The 17,044-nt window shown below is 60.4% G+C and overlaps 1 protein-coding gene across 3 annotated transcripts in view; it reads right to left on the bottom strand.

The window, feature by feature from the left end:
• PHLDB1 (pleckstrin homology like domain family B member 1) overlaps positions 1-17,044 on the bottom strand; it is a 42,660-nt gene that overhangs the window by 14,538 nt on the left and 11,078 nt on the right. For 2 of the 3 annotated variants that reach the window (XM_027578957.2, XM_027578958.2), the window contains exons 5-12: positions 15,204-15,329; positions 12,374-13,722; positions 9,706-9,987; positions 8,965-9,105; positions 8,714-8,851; positions 5,498-5,653; positions 2,354-2,464; positions 2,151-2,240 (exon numbers count right to left, since the gene is read on the bottom strand). In XM_027578957.2, coding sequence (XP_027434758.1) covers positions 2,151-2,240; positions 2,354-2,464; positions 5,498-5,653; positions 8,714-8,851; positions 8,965-9,105; positions 9,706-9,987; positions 12,374-13,722; positions 15,204-15,329 — 2,393 coding nt within the window. Of the gene's footprint in view, positions 1-1,409; positions 1,554-2,150; positions 2,241-2,353; positions 2,465-5,497; positions 5,654-6,017; positions 6,147-8,713; positions 8,852-8,964; positions 9,106-9,705; positions 9,988-12,373; positions 13,723-15,203; positions 15,330-17,044 lie in introns of all 3 variants that reach the window. The other variant, XM_027578956.2, reaches the window with a different exon arrangement.

Raw genomic sequence — 17,044 nt, 5'->3', positions numbered from 1 at the left:
CGCTGAGCCGTCAGGAGCTGAAGCTCCCGAGGCCCCCCGAGAAGAGAAGAAACCAGTCCCCACCACCCTTATGCCCGCTGCTCTTCTCCCTCACCACTGAAGACAGACCCTGTTGTCCCCCAAGCCCCACCCAGGCCTGAGGCACCATCTGGGCACCCACGAGGGGGCCCAGGTGGGCTCCCTCCGTGGCTGGTACCTCACTGTCAGGCAGGGCCTGGGCGAGCACGCTGGGGGAGGTGGCAGAAGCATGGGGGTCCAAGCGGAAGCACAGCTGGAGAACCTCTGCCAGGCTCACATACTCCTAGGGTGCCCAGTGGGAGGGGGAGGGATGGGCAGAGAAGAGGTTAACAGGGTACAACCAGGTACCCAACACCCAAACTCCATGCCTTCGGGCCAGCACTCCATTCAATACAAGATCCAGAGCAGGGGTGGGGAGCTCAGCTGCCCACCGTGGCCGGAGACAGCTGTTGGGCGGGGGGGGGGGGGGAGCCAGAAAAGGGCAGGCAGAACTGTCTGAAGGCTCTTCTTGACCTCTACCTTTTGAAGCTGCCTTGCCATCATCCAGGCAGACCCTAAAGGCCCACCCATGGGTTTGCTCTGGGCTGGGGACAGGAGAAGCTGAGGGAAGGCCTTCCAAGAGTCCACTGAGGATCAGGACCCGGCTCCCAGACAACCCTTCTGTCTCCGACACCTTGGGCATCCCCAGTGGGGCACACACACATGCATCCATGGAGTACCAGCCACCATTCCGGAGCATCTCCTCGCACCCCATCTGCTGGGGCAGGAGCTGGAAGGGGTGGGATGGAAACACCCTAGGGGGTGAGCTAGACGGGCTTTGAGAGAGAGACCTTAGCAGGGAACAGCTCAAAGCCCAAGAGGAAAAATGGGCCCAGTGCCCATGGGTTAGTACTTGGAGAGAGATACTAGTACACTAGCTAGTGGGGTGGGAGGTCAGGGCCTGGCATAGTCCCTGAGCATATCCTTAGACCCCTGAGCTTATCTAGGTGTCCCAGGCATGGCAGGCATCCAGAATCCTGCTGAGTACACAGGAGCCTAAGCCTCCCCTATCCAGAGGGAGCCCCAGCCTGGCCTAGCTCCAGAGGGCAACTGTCCTCCAGGGGTCAGGGAAAAAGAAAATGAGCTAGAGGATCCAGTGGGTTGTGAGAACTGATGAATGGCATGCAGAACATGTGCAAAGTAATATGCAAATCGGTGCTCTGGTTTTGCACGGGCTGCGCAGGCCCTCTCGGGAACAGCAGGATGGCACACGCACTCACACTCTCACAAACTCTGGCCAAAGGGTAATGGCCACACGCCCTTCAGCTGGGCCCGTGGGGGAAGCTGTAGGCGGGAGCTCAGCAAGCAGGCAGGCAGTGGGCACAGCAGGGCAGGCAGTTAGCTGTGATTACCTCTTGTGCTTTGGGGCTGAGCTGAGTGGAAGCAGGTGGGGTTAGGGGGACAGAGGAGGCCCCAGGCTCAGAAGACCCTGGGAAAGGGACCAGAGTCGCAGATCCCAGCCCCATCTCTGAGGACTCGGAGATGAGCAGTTCAGCCTACAGAGAGGGTACATGGTGAGGGGCCTCTCCCCTCACACAGCCCAGCCACCCCGCCCCGGGCCTCAGTTGCTTGTGCAGTGAGGCAGGTAAAGAGCTTGGGAACTGGGGCACATCCTGGTTGGACCTTACACCCCAGGCATGCAAAGACTCGGGAAAGAACGCCTTAAGGGACATCAGAGCCCACTTCTCAGCCAAGAGCCTTGCTCTAGACTGAAGCCCAAGGAGCTCCAAGCTCAGGACCCCTAGATTCCTGTGCTCCCCCTCAAAGGGAGTCTACCCAGCCCTAGCCCTTACCAAACCTCCGAGCTATCTGTCCTCCCCACTCATGCGTCCTGAGACCCCCAGCTGTATTTAAATACCCAAAATGGCAGCATCAGTAAGCTCCTCCAAGCCAGAAAGGTATCTGAAAAGCAGCAGCTGGTGGCCACAGAGGCTCAAATCCCAGACGTCAGGGCCATTCCTACTCAGACCTCTCCAGTTCGGGAAAATGTCCCCATACTCAACCTCAGTGGCGAAGGTGCCCCATGTGGCTCCAGAGCCTCCCGAGAGACCCGCTGGGCCTGAAGCTAGGGCCGAGCCCAGCACGTTCGTTACCTCTCTGAGAGTGGATGTGGTCTTCGGGAAGGGCCGGCCTCCTGTGAGTGAGTGGTATCTCCCCTCCAGCACAGTCAGTCTCTCCTTCTCCTGCAAGCCCCAAGGGGCCGAGTCGGCACGAGGGAAGATCAAGGGAAGGGGGTCCCGCCTGGCCTCCACACACGTCTCCCACCATCGCGCCCCAGCCCACCCGCCTGGGCTACCTTCTGCAGCAGCTGCAGGGAAGCGTTCTTGTCCCTTGCCAGGCGCTCCGACTCTTGCACGGCCTGGGCCCGGATCTGCCCCGCCTGGCTGTCCAGGATTGCCAGGCGCTCCTGGAGGAGAGGGGGGCCAGTCGGTCAGGCCTGGGAGACAACAGGGCTGAGCCCACGGGGAGACCCGTGGCTTGGGCGGAAGGCATCAACCAGCCCTTCTGCTTGGCTTCCACTCACCCCGGGGAAAACAGGCAACTACGGTCAGCTCTCCCCTCAGCCCTCCCTCAACCAGCAACTCCTGTGCCCTGCCGTCAGCGAGTCCAGAACCCGGGGCGCAGTGAAGAGTTCCCCACCTGCCCCGCCCCCCCGCCAAGTCTGCTGCCTTCCCGGCCGGGACCTCCTCACCAGCCTCCCGCTCCCACTCTCTCGACTGTCTGGTGGGCTCCACACTGCCACAGATACCTTCTTAAAATGGCCTTGGAGGTTTGTTTTTGTTTGCTTATCTGAATTTTCGAACCCTTCCAAAAATATATACACATTACTTGAATAATTTTTTAAAAATTCACCAGTAAGGTTAGATGACTCCTCTCCTCAAAATCTTCGAGTGACTCCCCACTACTCACAGGCCAGAGCAGGGACTCTGAGGCCGGCATTTGAGGGCTCCTGGAACGGGGCCTCCACCGAGTCCCCGGAGTCTGGCCGCGGGGTACAGCAAGCTGCGAAGCTGCACGCTCTCAGGCCTTTCTAACACCGCCCCCCTTAGCCGGGGAGAGTGGCCCCCGACCTTCCACCACCGAGGGCTCACTTATCCTCCAAGGCCTGAGGGAGCGCTACTTTCTCTCCCAACACCTTCCTCAATCACCACTCATTTCTCTGCTCCTCCCTCTGTGCTCAGATGACTCTGTAGCGCCCTCTGCCTCATACTACTGGTACTTGTGAACATGTGTCTCCATCACCACCCAACCCAGGCTGTCCCATCCAAGGGCAGGGTCAGTGTCTTAGATTCTGCCTTCATTTCCCCAGTAGAGCTTAGCACAGTGCCTGGCTCAACAACCATGGGCTAAAAGGAAATGAAAAGAGAATAACGTGAGAGAGAAGGATGGGGGATGGGGGGGAAAATGGGCTGGGTTAATCCCAGGAGGGCTTCCTGAAAGAAGTGGCCTTAAACCACCACCTTTAAGAGAGTAAGACGTGAGCAAGGAGGGAGGGAAGAAGGGAGCTGTCCTAGATCTGGGGTCAGCCCAAGGGGTAATCCCCACAGCAAAATCTGCTGTTTATTGAGAACCTGTTAGTACTCAAAAACTGCGCTAAATGCTTTGCATTTGTTACCTCATTTAATCCTCTTTTGAGGCAGGTGCCTTTGTGCCCATTTTACAGATAAGAACACTGACATAGGGGCACCTGGGTGGCTCAGTTGAGCCTTCGGCTCAGGTCATGATCTCAGGGTCCTGGGATCAAGCCCCATGTGAGGTTCCCTGCTCAGCGGGGAGTCTGCTTCTCCCTCTCCCTTTGCCCCTCCCCTCACTTGAGCACACACGCACCCACACTCTTTCTCAAATAAATAAATAAATAAAATCTTAATAAAAAACCTGACATATTTAGGAGCTAATGAGTGCTAGAGCTGGGATTAGAACCAAATCTGTTGGGACTCCAAAACCAGTACTCTGAACCACTCTGGATCACAGTGGAGACGGGAGCACCAGACACCAGGGCAGATGCAGCCTGGCACGGGTGGGACACTGGGAGCTGAGGGAGGAGGGGAGGCTGAACAGGCTCAGGAGAAGGCAAGGGAAAGAATGTGACCCCCAGGGTCCCAGTGGCTCAGCTCGGTTCCTAGCAGCCAGGGTGGGCATGGGGAGGAGACAACAGGGGTCGAATCCTGCTGACCCCTCCCAAACTCCCTGGAGCTTACACCCACCAGGACCTCAAAGGGATGGGATGAGCTGATCTAGGGCTCCCGGCTGCATCCTCTCCAAAGGGAAGAGGAAGAGGCTGGAGAAGTGCCAGTCCCTGGCCCCAGGGCAGTACAGCATAAGGAACAGATACTTTGGGGCCAGGCGGGCCTGGGGTCCAATGCTGACTCTGAAGCTTGTAAGCTGAGAGGTGTGGGGCAGATACGTAGCTTCCCTGAGCCCTCGTTTCCTTGTCTATAAAATGAGGATAAGAGCACTGGCCTGTGAGAGCATTGTAAGGTTGGCATAAGATAACCCAAGAAAGCCTCCTGGCACACACCCACGTGCTTGGGCAACGCTAGCTTGCTTCCTTCCTTCCATCTGTCTCGCATCTGGAAGCGGATGCATTTGTAAAGCAGAGAAACTGAGGGCGAGGGGCAAGGGATCCAGACGCAGGGGGAGGGCCAGCAGCTCCCCACATAGCACCAGACTCAGGCTAGCCCTCGAGACCCCAGCCACCATTTTCAACACCCCTCCCCTGATCTCACTGCCCTCACCTCCCACCCACTCACTCCAGCCGTCTCAGGCACATGAGCTGCTGGACCATCCTCCCCCTTCTCCTTCCCGACTTAACACAAGCCTCCTCCCAAATGTACTCCCCACCTTCACATACACACACACACACACCCCCTATCCTGGGCTGGCTGAGATCAGGAGCAGAGGATCACCGCATCCGGAGCTCCAGAACTGGTGAGGATACCATACACAATCCCCTTGTTTTCTGGCTCAGCTAAGGCTGAGCCACAGCTGGAGCCTAGGGGATGCCCTTTCTAGGACCACGGGTTGGCTCGATATCCAGACCTCAGCACCTTGTATGTTTCCCAGCATGTCCGCCAGACAGACAGATCTACAAGAGCAGCAAGCCTCCCCCCAGCCTCCTCCTCCCCCATCTCGACCTTTCATTTCTCTGCCCACCCCGGCCGGCTCCGAGCGGGAGCCCCGTCCACTCTCCACTGGGAGCGCACACTCACTAACAGCGCCTGCTGTCCGCCCAAGCGCCCTCAGACTACCCTCGGGGCCCAGGCTGTCCTCACACACACCGTCCTGCTTCATTCTCTCAACAGCCTGTTCTTGGTTTGCAGAGAGGGAAACTGAGGCTCAGAAAGGTAAAGTTAGCTTTTAGGGGGTCATCAGCTGGGATCCAGCTCATTGGCCTCCAACCTCCCCTCTGGCTCCGGGCAGGGGATGGGGTGGCGCGCACCTTCCTCTTGGTGATGCTGCGGAACAGCTCGGCCTTGCTCCGGAGCAGCCCCTGGCCAGTCAGCTCCCGCTCCTCCTCCACGCGGCTCTCCCGCTCCAGCTGCTGGAACTCCAAGTCCTCAAACAGCTTTGTCTCCGTCTCCAGGGCCTCGGCCTCCTTGAACGACAGTGACAGAGGGGGTCAGGTGGTGCTCGGTACCACTCCGGGCCTGGAAGGCCAGGCCACAGAGGGGGGGCAGGGGAGTTCTGAGGGCTGGCCCCAGGGAAATCAGGGAAGGGACCTGCCCCCGCCCAACCCCCTTTCCTCTGCTTGGCTTTGCCCCTTGCTCGGGGCATCAGTGCCTGGAGTAGCAGAAAGGAGAAAAGCGCTCCCCCCATCCTTCCCGGTCCCCTCCAAGCCACAGCACCGACCCTGGTGTCCGGCAGGTACTGCAGGGCCCAGGTGGTCCCGTCCCACCGCTCTCCTCTCTTCTGGGTGGGTGGCCCTCGGGGGCCAGGGAAGGGGGGCTGGTGAAACTGACCCTTCTCAGCTGCTCCTGTAACTGTTCCCGCACTGACTCGGGGCAGTTATCGAGCTGCGTCTGGAGCTCGGCGTAGAGCGCCTGGCGGGCCTCCAGGTGCCTCCGTCCCGTGGCCAGCTCCGCCCTCTCCTGGTCGGCGGGAGGGGGGGGGAGGGCGGGCACAGGGGAGAAACAGAACACACACTCCTCAACTCTGGCCCGCGGGCAGCGGCAGCCATGGGGGGGGCGGCCAGGGAGGGAAAGAGCCAGAGCCGGGGAGCGGCAGGGCGGTGGGGGGAAGAAGCCGAGGAAGAACAAAGGAGGATACGCGGGAGAGAGAGGAAGAGAGAGGGGGAAGGCGCGTGGGAGGGGTGAAGCACGGGAGAGGCGCAGGACACTCGCAGGTGCAGGGGGCCGTGTCCGACAGCCAGACGGGCGGCTCTCGGGCAGAAATTTTGGTCTCTTGGAGTCCCCTGGACTAGAAACTGTTTGGGGAGGTCCTAAGAAAAGCCCACTGTCTTCTCTCCAAACCCATCAAGGCCGAAGCTGCTTCCCCATCACAGACGCCCAGCCTCTGGCCCCTGCTTCTCCCCCTCTTCCACCACCTGGAGACCAACATTTCACCCTGGGGCAAAGGGTAGAGCCGGCGGAGGGTTAAGTGCAGGGGCTGGGAGTGACTCAAAGCTGGAGATGTCAAAGCTCCGGGCAGTCAGTGCAGCGGCGGGACCCCAGCCCGACTCCCGGGGCCTCCCTCCCTCCTGCCCGGCGTGGAGGTGGGGGGCTGGTGCTGCAGGCTGAACTCCAGCAGAAGAGGGTTGCAATTAGTTCGGCCGTTACCGTGGCAACAGGAGCCCCAGGAGTGGGTACAGAGAGGAGGTGGATAGCTCTGTCTGGGGCGAGATGACACCTCCAAGGGCGGGAAGGGGGACGAGGGGAGGAGCTGGTGAGTCACCCCTCCGAAGGACAGGCAGAGGAGAAACTATGATTACTGATTCCAAAACCAGAGTGGGGCTGTGGGCTGGGGAGGAAAGCCGAGTGAACCTTCCCCACGGCCACCACCCCCACCCCCCACCGCCACCTCAAATAACTGGGCTCAGAGAGAAGGCACAGTCCTGACTTCCAGGCGATGCCAGGTCAGTGAGAAAGGAAGTTAGGCGGCTTCCCTCTGAAATGCTGAGCTTACTTGAAGTAAATCCCTATGCGGAATCCTGCCCCGCCCTCCCCCGACCCACTCTCCCCCATCCAGGGAGAGGAGGACCCAATCAGGCCAGTTCCTGGGGTCCAAGAACCTCCCCCTCGTTGGACTCAGCCTTTACAACACCCTACGTTCCCGATGGCTCAGGGGTGGGAGAAGGGAAGAGGCCTACACATTCCCACCCTCCGGCTGGGGTATTTGAGCTTGGGAAACCCCAGGGCGGAAGCTGGGAAGGGCAGCCACAGTGTGGCAGAGAGAACCCGTCCAAACCCTCTCCAGGCCATGCCTCCCCAGCTGCACCTCCAAAAGCAAGAGAGGGAAGGGAGGCAGATGGCTAGAGGACAGCCGGCTTCTCCCTGCTGTATGGAGGTAGCACCCAGGACTCTTCCAAATGGGGGGCGCTCTTCAGGCTGAGAAGCTCCCCGGCTAGGCACTTCCCCCAACCTTTACCCCTCTTGCCAATGCACCATTGAGTAAAGTTGAGCTGTGCCCCCTGTCCATTCCTTTCTGATCAAAACCCTGGGGTCCCACACCAAGAAAGGAAGGAGGCAGAATTAGACAGGGAGAGGTCAAGGGCACGGCGGTTGCCCCTGGAGTTAGTACAAAAGCAGGCGTGGCTCAGCCCTGCCTGGGTGGCACTGGCAGTTAGGGGCATGCGGAGAGCCCAGGACAGTGATTAGAGGGGGCATTAGTGCAGGCCTGGTTGGTAAGCGTGGAGTTAATTTGGCACAGAATTTGGGAGTGTGGTTTTAGGGGCCAGAGCCAAAGCTCAAAAAAAAAAAAAAAAAAAATTGCAGGGACGTCAAAGAATTTTTAAGACTCTCAAAATTGGGACAGGAGGAAGACGCTCTCAAAAAATTCAGAAGGAAATTTAATTCTTGGAAAAAATACTGTCATAAGTCCAGAAAGAGGTGGCCCCGCTCCACACTCCAGAGCTTCTGGCACGTTGTTGGGCATCTCGGGCCTGGCGGGCTCGGCTCCTGTGGGACGGAGCGCCCCCTGCAGGCTGGCACGGGATCTGAAAAGGGCGGGGGCAGAAGCTGGGACCACCTGGGATGGGAGGCTGCAGATCCTGAAGGCTCAGGGGAAGCAGAGACGTGAGGGCCGTCTCCCAGAGATCACATCCTGAGCACCCGAGGCATGCCGGGCAGGAGACATTCTCTCGTTGGAGGGACCCAATCCCGAACCACTTCCCCATTTCCCCAGGCCCTCAGGCTGTGCTCACTGCCCAGGAAGCGGTTTTGGCACTGCCTAGAAGGGCCACGAAGGACCGGGAATGGCTGGCACCCAGAGGTAGCACAGAGACCCAGACAGAGGAGACCCCAGACCCCAGCCCAGGCCCTGACAGTGCCCTTCAAGCTGGTACCTTCCACAGAGGACAAGGCCCCCTGCCCCTGGGCGACACAGGAACCGCCGGGTCTGAAGGATGGCTGACGAGGGAAGGGGTGAGAGGCCTAGAGGAGGCACTGCCCCTCCCCCAGGCCACCGGTAGCCAGCCTGGGCCAGGCCAGCTGTGCGTTACCTTGTCCCTCTCCTTCTGGATGCCGGTCTCCAAGGTCACCAACTTCTCCTGCAGCTGGTCCATTGCCTTCTGCTCCTTCTGCAGTAGCACCCGCTCTGCCTCCCTCTCCCCCTGCAGCAACGCCCGCTCCATTTCAGCCTGGGGGCGACACCAGGGCCACAGGAGGGCCAGTCAAGGCAGATGGACTCAGGCCGCTCCAGAGGCCTTGCCTCGGTGGGGGAAAGAGTGCAGCCAGGGCCCCCATGGCTCACCTCCCGGGCCGACTCCTGCAGCTGCTGTTCCAGCTCCTTCACGCGGACCTTGAGCTGCTCCACGCGCCCCAGCACCTGAGCCCGCTCCTCTTCCAGGGCCAGCGCCTCGGCCTGGAGCTTGGCGCCAGGTGCATCTTCATGCTGCAGGGGGAGAGAAGCCATCAGCTGGGGGCGCCTGGAGCCTTCCATGATCAGACTCAGAGAATGGAGCCCCCATTCCTCAGGGCATTTGGAAGGGGTAGCTAGACGGAGAGAGGAGGCCAACTCCCCTCCCCGCAAGGGAAGCAAAACCAGCTCAGCCAAAGGCAATGGCAGTTCACCCCTGAGCTCCAGGCCCGGAGGAGGCCCCACGGCAAGGCCGGGCAGAAAGCGTATCCAGGGCGCCTGGGTGGCTCAGTTGGTTGAGCGACTGCCTTCGGCTCAGGTCATGATCCTGGAGTCCCGGGATCGAGTCCCACATCGGGCTTCCTGCTGAGCAGGGAGTCTGCTTCTCCCTCTGACCCTCTTCCCTCTCGTGCTATCTCTCATTCTCTCTCTCTCAAATAAATAAATAAAATCTTAAAAAAAAAAAAAAAAGAAAGCGTATCCATAGCCTGGGGACCGCATCAACACCTCTCATCCCCAGTCTCTTCCCAAACCTGCCCCTTCGGTGACCTCCCCCTCCCTGGACCTCGGCCCCTGCCACACCGGCCTCCTCTGCCCCCCAGCCCCTCTCACCAGGCACCCCCCACCCTGCCCCACCTCCTGCTGGGTGCTCTCAGTGCTGCTGCACTCCTCCCTGAGGTTCTCCTCGTCCGAGCGGTCCACGCACTCCCACAGGCGCTGGGGGGCACCTCCAGGCTCCTCAGCGCTCCGCCCAGAGGCCCCAGTGGCGCCTGAAAGGCCCCGTGAGGGCCTCCGGGCTGCCAGTGCCAAGGCTGCGGTGGCCTCCCCAATGCTGGGCAGCTCCCCGGCCTCGGGCCCCCCGTCGGCCCGGCTGTACTCAGCACACAGGTTCAGAATGGTCTCCAGGCGCTGGCGTTCCTGGGGAGGGTGCACAGAGCAGCGCATGAGAGTGGGCGAGGGAGGCCGGGTCCCAGCAGACCTGGAGCCAGGCGCGGCGTGCTACCAGGACGGAGAGCTAGGACACCAGGTACTCGGAGCTCAGAAGGAAGTCAGGAGAGCCCCAAACCCAAGGCCTGCGGAAGCAAAGGGAAGGAGGGTGTCCCAGGAGTAAGCAGGACGAACCAAAGCCACTGTGCCACCTGCCCACATGGCTAGCCCCTCCCATCTCCCAGCTTCCTTTCCCCTTTCGTTCTGTCCCCAAGGGGGCTTCCTTGTGGACACCCAGCGACACAAACTGGTGAGCAGGCTAAAGACCACAACGAGACACTGATAAACACTCGGGTGCTCATGCTGACTCAGACCCACAGAGATCTACAGACACAAGGGTACACAGGACCCCCACCCCCCACCCCAGTCCTGACCCACGAGGACACAACATATGTGCTGTGCTTACATTAACAGGCAGGTCCTGGCATGCACGGACGCACGCCAGCACACACACAGATAAACACAGCCTAGCATGCAGACAGGTGGGCACTGACCTAGACCGGGCTGGAAACCAGACCCACAGGCAGCTAGGGATCCCAGGTTCCCGCAAAGCTGTGCTCGGCCTGTGTACACCAGGCCAGACAGACCTGGGACACGGTCGTCCTCATGCTGGCCCCAGCTCCAAGGTGCTCTCAGGCAGCCCCCCCCCCCCCCCCCCCCCCCCGCCGTGTCTTCCCAGCCAGGTGAGCCGCTGCCTGCCCTTGAGCGCCCAGGCCCAGTTGTGAGTGCTCCAAGTGACTGCCACTTCATCCGTCCCCATAAACAGCCCCAGCCAGATACCTCTCGGGGCCCATGAAGTGAAGGAGGGACGGTGCAATCGTGCTCCCCATCTGTGACCCCTCTCTCATCCACAGCACTCTAGCCTTGAAGCTCCCCCCTCCCCGCTCCCAGGCACCCATGGCTCTGCAGGGGACCTCAACCTCAGGTGTCTCTCACTGCAGTGTAGCTGTGACCCCAGACACGTACCCAGCTTCCTTCCGGCTGCCTGCCCAGTTCCATGTCAAAAACAAAACCAGGAACAGAGCCTCTGGCACCCAGGAGGCTGGGCCAGTGCCACCGCCCCTGCCCTAGGACCCAGATAAGCAGCCTGCCAGAGGTGGGAGGGGCAGGGCAGGTAGCCTCCAAGATTTAAAGTGGCAGGTGGGGCAGGTCAGGGCTGGTGGTGAGGTGTGTGCTTGTGCCTGGGGGTGGGGAGCCTGGGCCCCTCACTCTGCCTCCACCAGACTCACTGCTCCCTATCCAGGATGAGCCCCCAGGGTGGTCCAAGCATGCTCCTCGAGGCCAAGGCAACAACAGTGAAAAGATGTAGCGACAGAAAACACTGGGGATCCTGCCTCATCTCTCCCCCAACCCGCGACACAAACGCACTGGCCCGCACCCTCCAACCTCACCCAAAGCTGTCCCAACCTCTTCTGAAAAGCTCTCCAGACAAACCTCATTTCTGGTTCTCTTCCTCAAACCAATCCCATGGTCCCTGGGCCCCCCAGCAACCCCACGCTACTCACAATCCATTCTCCTGTCCGTGTGCTTGAGTGTCTACACACCAGCCAGACCCCCCATGAGCTCCCTGCGCTATCCGGGGAATCCTGGCCCCCGCCCAACTCAGATGCTGTCCCTAGGACAGCTGCCCAGAGCCACACCCGGCCCCCAAATGCAGCCCCACATGTGCGTGCATGCACGCCGATGCACACAATCACAATCGGACGGTCCCGCCCAGGGTCAGGCGAGGGGCGGCCCTTCCCTGCCACCCACCTTCCCAGATGATCCTGCCTGGGCCAGGGTGAGCAGCTCCTATACATTTGCAAAAGACCAAAAAGAAGAAAGAAAGAAGGAACTTTTCTAAAGAACAAGGGGCTCTTCTAAGAAAGGAGCCCTGGAAAGACAGGAGATTCCAATTCCAGCCCTGCCCCAGCTCGGACACACCCACCCTCCTCTGGGCCTCAGCCTCCTCATCAGGAAGACCCGCTTCTCCAGCTGAGAGGTGCCAGGCCTCAGCAGAAACGTGGTGCGTTTTCCTAGAGCTTTGTTATATTCAGGTAAATACCGCGAAATTTAACTTATACATTAAAACAAATGCCGTGTTATAGAAGAAAAGCAAGATTAACATGAACTTAAAATAAAGCCTTTGAGATTCCAAGCAAAGTTCTTCAGGGCACCAGACCCCTGAGGTACAGGTCACTAAGGTGCCTCCTGCAAGTAGAAAAGCTGGAGAAGCCCAGGCCCTTCCAAGGGCCCCTCCCACTCGGCCAGCTGGGCTGCCCACGCCCTGGCAGGGACCCCGCCATGGGCGGTGGCGGCCTCCCTGGCATCCGCTCACCAGCCTCTCCATCTCCTGCTCCCAGAGCCGTTCTTGGCGCTGCCGCCGGTGGTACTCCAGGAGGTCGTCCTCATTGTCACTGATCTCTGTGATGCTATTTTTCCGCTCCCGAGTGACAGGCACCCGCAAGTCCCCACTGGACAGCTTCCTCTGGGCGCGGGGGCTCTGGCGGGGCGAAGCCCCAGTGAGAGAGCCCAGACTGTAGGCTGGGCTCAGCCTGCCGCTGAAGCTGCCCTTGCGGGGTGCCAGGGACTCCCCAAGTGTGGGTGAGGGGCTCCGTGTCCTCCGGCCCCGAGCCCCCAGGGTCAGTGAGAAGTCCTCTGGTGAGGCCCCATGGGCGGCCCAGCGCCGGGGCCGGGGACTCTCTGCCACTTCTCTGGTGAGCTTGGGATCTGGAGCAGTCCTGGTGGGCATGGGGGACAGTGCCCGTCGGGACAGAGCTGGGCTCAGCGGAGGGAGTTCTCGCATACTGTCCAGGCCCCGCCGGCCCAGGCGGGGACTCTCGGGAGGCTGCAGGGTGCGGGCGGCTGGCCCATCGGAAAATGTTCGGCCCACCAGCTGGCGTGAGGGGCTGGTTGTCAACAGCCGCTCGGTGCCCGGCAGCTCACGGAAAGGGCTGGGAGGGCGGTCCTGGAGTGTGCCAATCTTGTTTCGGGGAGCAGGGACCGGAGGCTGGAACTTGGGGCTACCAGGAATGCTGGTGGGTTGGCTTCGGGCCCCGGAAGCTGGGTACTCACTCAAGCTGATAGCCACCATGGGCAGCTGTCCACCCAGCCGGGGGCTCTCGGGGGCTCTGCGGGCCTCCGCCAAGACAGTGGCTGCAGGGCTGTCTGTCAGCAGGCCTCGGAGGCCAGGACTGGGAGGCCTCTCATGACCCCCTTTCCTGCCCAAGCGGGGGCTCTCAGAGGCGCGGGCACCGCTCGGTCGGGACTGTGGGGGCTGCAGGGCCAGATGGTAGCTAGAAGAACGGGCAGGTACCAGCGGGGGCATGGAAGGCGCTGGCTCCTGCCCGCTGGGTGAGTGGCTGGCACAGCTTCCGCTGCTAGCTGGTGAGGAGAGTGGAGAGAAGGCTGGAGACGTGTTCTCATAGCTGGAGCCCACAGACATGGCGCCAGGGCTGGTTGGGGGGGACAGCAAGTAGCGCCCCCCATTAGCCATGGGCGACAGTGGGGAAGTCGCGGCAGGCTTCTTGCCTGCAGCTCCAGGCTCCTCTAGCACCAGTGAATCCATGATTTCCTGCAGGTCCTTCTCAATAGAGCTCACCAGGGAACTGTGGCTGGCACAGGCGGAGGGTCCCCGGGTTGCCGGCTGTGGGCTGTGGTTGCCATTCACCAGGCTTTCTGACTCTGCTGGTGGGAAACGCAAAGACGTCTCAGGCCCTAGCCTTCAACCCTGGGGAGCTATGGATGCACGAGAATGAGGGCACTCTCCGGCCTTCTCCTAGTCTCTGCTAGGAGAGCCAGGTGACCTGGGTGCTTCTCTGCCACTGAACCGCTGGGCAACCTTAAATCACTTGCCCTCGGTTGCCTTCCTTTCTATAACGGAAGGGGATGGGCACTGCTCTCTGCTGGCTCTGACGTTTCCGGCTTGTGACAGGGCTGCTAACAGTGCCAGCCACTTCTAGGCCAGTGGTGCTGGGCTCACCCCAAGTACAGGCCCCCTCCCCGCCTTGGTTTCCCCAACCTCCTATCCCTCTCGTTCAGGAAGGGCAGATGGACATTCTGTAAAGGGGCCGGGGGCATGCTGTGGAGCTGGCCAGAAGTTCGGGGTTGGGGGGGGGTCCAGTCTAATAGGACATGAGGGCCTCCCAGCACAGCAGCGGAAACCCGGGAAAAAACACAAACCAAACCTCCAGCGCTGGGCAAGAGGGGTGTCCCGTGCCATTCTGTGCGGCCGGAGGTGGGGAGGGCCCGGCACAGCTGGGCAGCCCCTGGAAGCCAGGCCGGCCGGCAGCTTGGTGCCTCCAACTGTTAGCCCACTGAGCCACGCCAGCGAGAGCCTGCCTTGGCCCTGCCCCGGGCCTCGCCAACCAGCCAAAAGTCCCTAGAACCACCGCCCCAGACAGCTGCGGGAGTGGCGTGACGAGGCAAGGGGGAGAGCAGGGTAACGCCAGCTGGGGAGTGGACTGGGAACCCAGGCTCCCGTGGGGCTCACCTGCCGTCCACGTCCGCCTGTCTCAGTACCACACTGACACCTGACATCCTCTTGAATGCGCAGAGCCTCGGGCGCGGGGCTCACTGGCGGCCCCGCGGTCTCCCCTCTCCCCCGCCCCCTAGGCAGCTGGGTTGAGGGGCATGGTGCCGGCTCCCTGCAACAACCACCCACTCCCCCCTGAGGGTCAACAAGTCACACACTAAAGGCAGCCATTCCGCCGAGTAACGGGCTGGCATAGTCTGGGGGAGGGGCAGGGCCCGAGGACCTAATCACCAGCCGGTGGGACCCCCCAGCGCCTGCAGGGGCCCGACCTAAGGCCTCCTTCTGCCCCCTAAGGCCGCCGTCAAGGCTGAGGTTCACTGGTGGTGACACAAGAGGCACCTAGTGGTTAGGGTCCCAGGCGCTGAGGTGGCATCTTCCAGTACAGTGGGGCTGCCAGAGCCCCCTGTCCCTGGGGCACATGATTCCCCAATCCCAGCCAAGCAGCACTTCTTGGATCTCTCCCAGTAGCCAGACTGCCTGGCATTCTCCACCAGTGGCCCAATGGCAGGTGGCAGCAAGCCCAGACCATGGGTAACGTCCTGCCCTGACACCGCAAGCATAACTGGAATGGGCAGGGAGGAGGACCATCCAGGAGGACCACCAACCCAACCCCCGGCCCCAACTGGGCATCTACCTGAGCCAGGACTGTAGGGGGGCCCTGGGGCCCGGCCCCCGGCCGGAATCATGCTCTTCATCCACTTGGCTTCGGCTGGGTGGTTAAAGCGGAGGAAGGTGGACTGGCCCAGGCACAACATACAGCCTACAGAGAAAGCAAATGCTGAGAAGGGCAGGTAGGGTTGATGCAGCCCTCACCCCAAAGCACCAGTGGGCTCCAAAGAGCCGTGGTCCCCGCACTCGGGGTCTACACAGACCCCGCCTGACCCTGCCTGACCCTGCCTTGAGACAGGGCAGAGTGGAAAGAGCACTGGTTTGTGAATCCCAAGATTGGACTCCTAGTCCTAACTCTTGTTACTTGTGGTGAGATATTCAGGTGAAGTCACCTCTCCTCTGAGTCCAGTTCTCTCAGGAGAGGAATGAGGATAATACCACAAACCTTGCAGAGTTAATAAGACCAATGTATGTGGCCGCCTGGGTGGCTCAGTTGGTTAAGCAACTGCCTTCGGCTCAGGTCATGATCCTGGAGTCCTGGGATGGAGTCCCAGGATGGAGTCCCGCATCATCGGGCTCCCTGCTCAGCTGCGAGTCTGCTTCTCCCTCTGACCCTCCCCCGTCTCGTGCTCGCTCTCTCTCATTCTTTCTCTCAAATAAATAAGATCTTAAAAAAAAAAAAAAAAAAGACAACGTATGTGACGGCGTCTTGTGAACAGAGGTTCTTCTGAGAACACAGACACCCATGTCCCCCCTCAACCTGTACCAGTGATCCATCTATCTGCCCCTTGGGTGGAAAAGTCAATTTGAGAGGCAGCAATTTCCAGGATCAAAAAAAGCTCTGAGAGAGGGGACAGGGGAAAACCATGAATCAGTTAGATGCCGCAAGAGGAACCAGATTTTGCTTCCTGGCTCCGACTCCTCATCATCCTCCTTATCATCGTGTGGCCTGGGGAGAGCCATCAGCCTCTTTCTGACAAAGCACCCTCTGGCCTGCCATCTTCCTGCTCCTTGGTCTTCTCTGGAATCTAACCAAGCCTAGGGCCAGTGGGCCCTGCCTCAGCCAAGCACATTCCCAGGCAGCAGACACAAGCCCAGTCCTGCCCAGTAAGTGTGACTACATGGAGAGGGGAGGGTGTGTGGGAGCCAGAAATGTAGCCAGGGGCACCAAGAGTGTGCACAGCTGCAGGTGTGCCCACGGGCACCTGAGCCTGGCTCACAGCACTCCTCCTCCTGGCCACACTACAGGATTCCTGCAAAGGATGCTGTGCTAGGAGACGCCAGAGCGCTGGTGCTCTCTACAACCACCCTCCCACTTTGTCTACGCCGCTGCCTCCAGCCTATCAACCCAATCTGGTGCCACTTGGCACCCCCCAAGCTTCATGCCAGTCTGAGCTAAGACTGGCAGGGAAGTCTACATTCCTGGACGCTGAGACAGTTCAGCTCAGGCAAGCCACAAGGGCAAGGGGCATCCAGGCCACGTGGATACCATGGCACTAGTGGGCTCCAAAGACCCCCACTGAAGAGCTCAGGAGCCCACTGCTGGGACCTTAGGCGTCGCTGTGGCCGGTAGGGAAGGGGCTAGCAGGCCGAGCAGCCCATAACAGATAACCAGAGTGGACAACACCACCCACTGCTCTGGCACACCCAGAGGCCCTCCCAAGCGGGCGGGCACCAACAATTCTAAAGACTGATGGATGGTTAGGAGAGAGAGGAGCCTTCCCGGACAAGCCGCCAATCAGAGGAGCTGATCCCAGAGTAATCATAACCGGAATAAATAATAGCCAACCACACTTCCACCTAATTACAACCACAGCTGTTTCAGAAAGAACCCTGCTGGCCCCTCCCCCTCCTTTCAGCCCTTTA

Source organism: Zalophus californianus, chromosome 11 (genome assembly GCF_009762305.2).
Source record: "Zalophus californianus isolate mZalCal1 chromosome 11, mZalCal1.pri.v2, whole genome shotgun sequence".
NCBI lineage: Eukaryota > Metazoa > Chordata > Mammalia > Carnivora > Otariidae > Zalophus > Zalophus californianus.
This window is presented reverse-complemented; position numbering and strand designations above follow the sequence as displayed.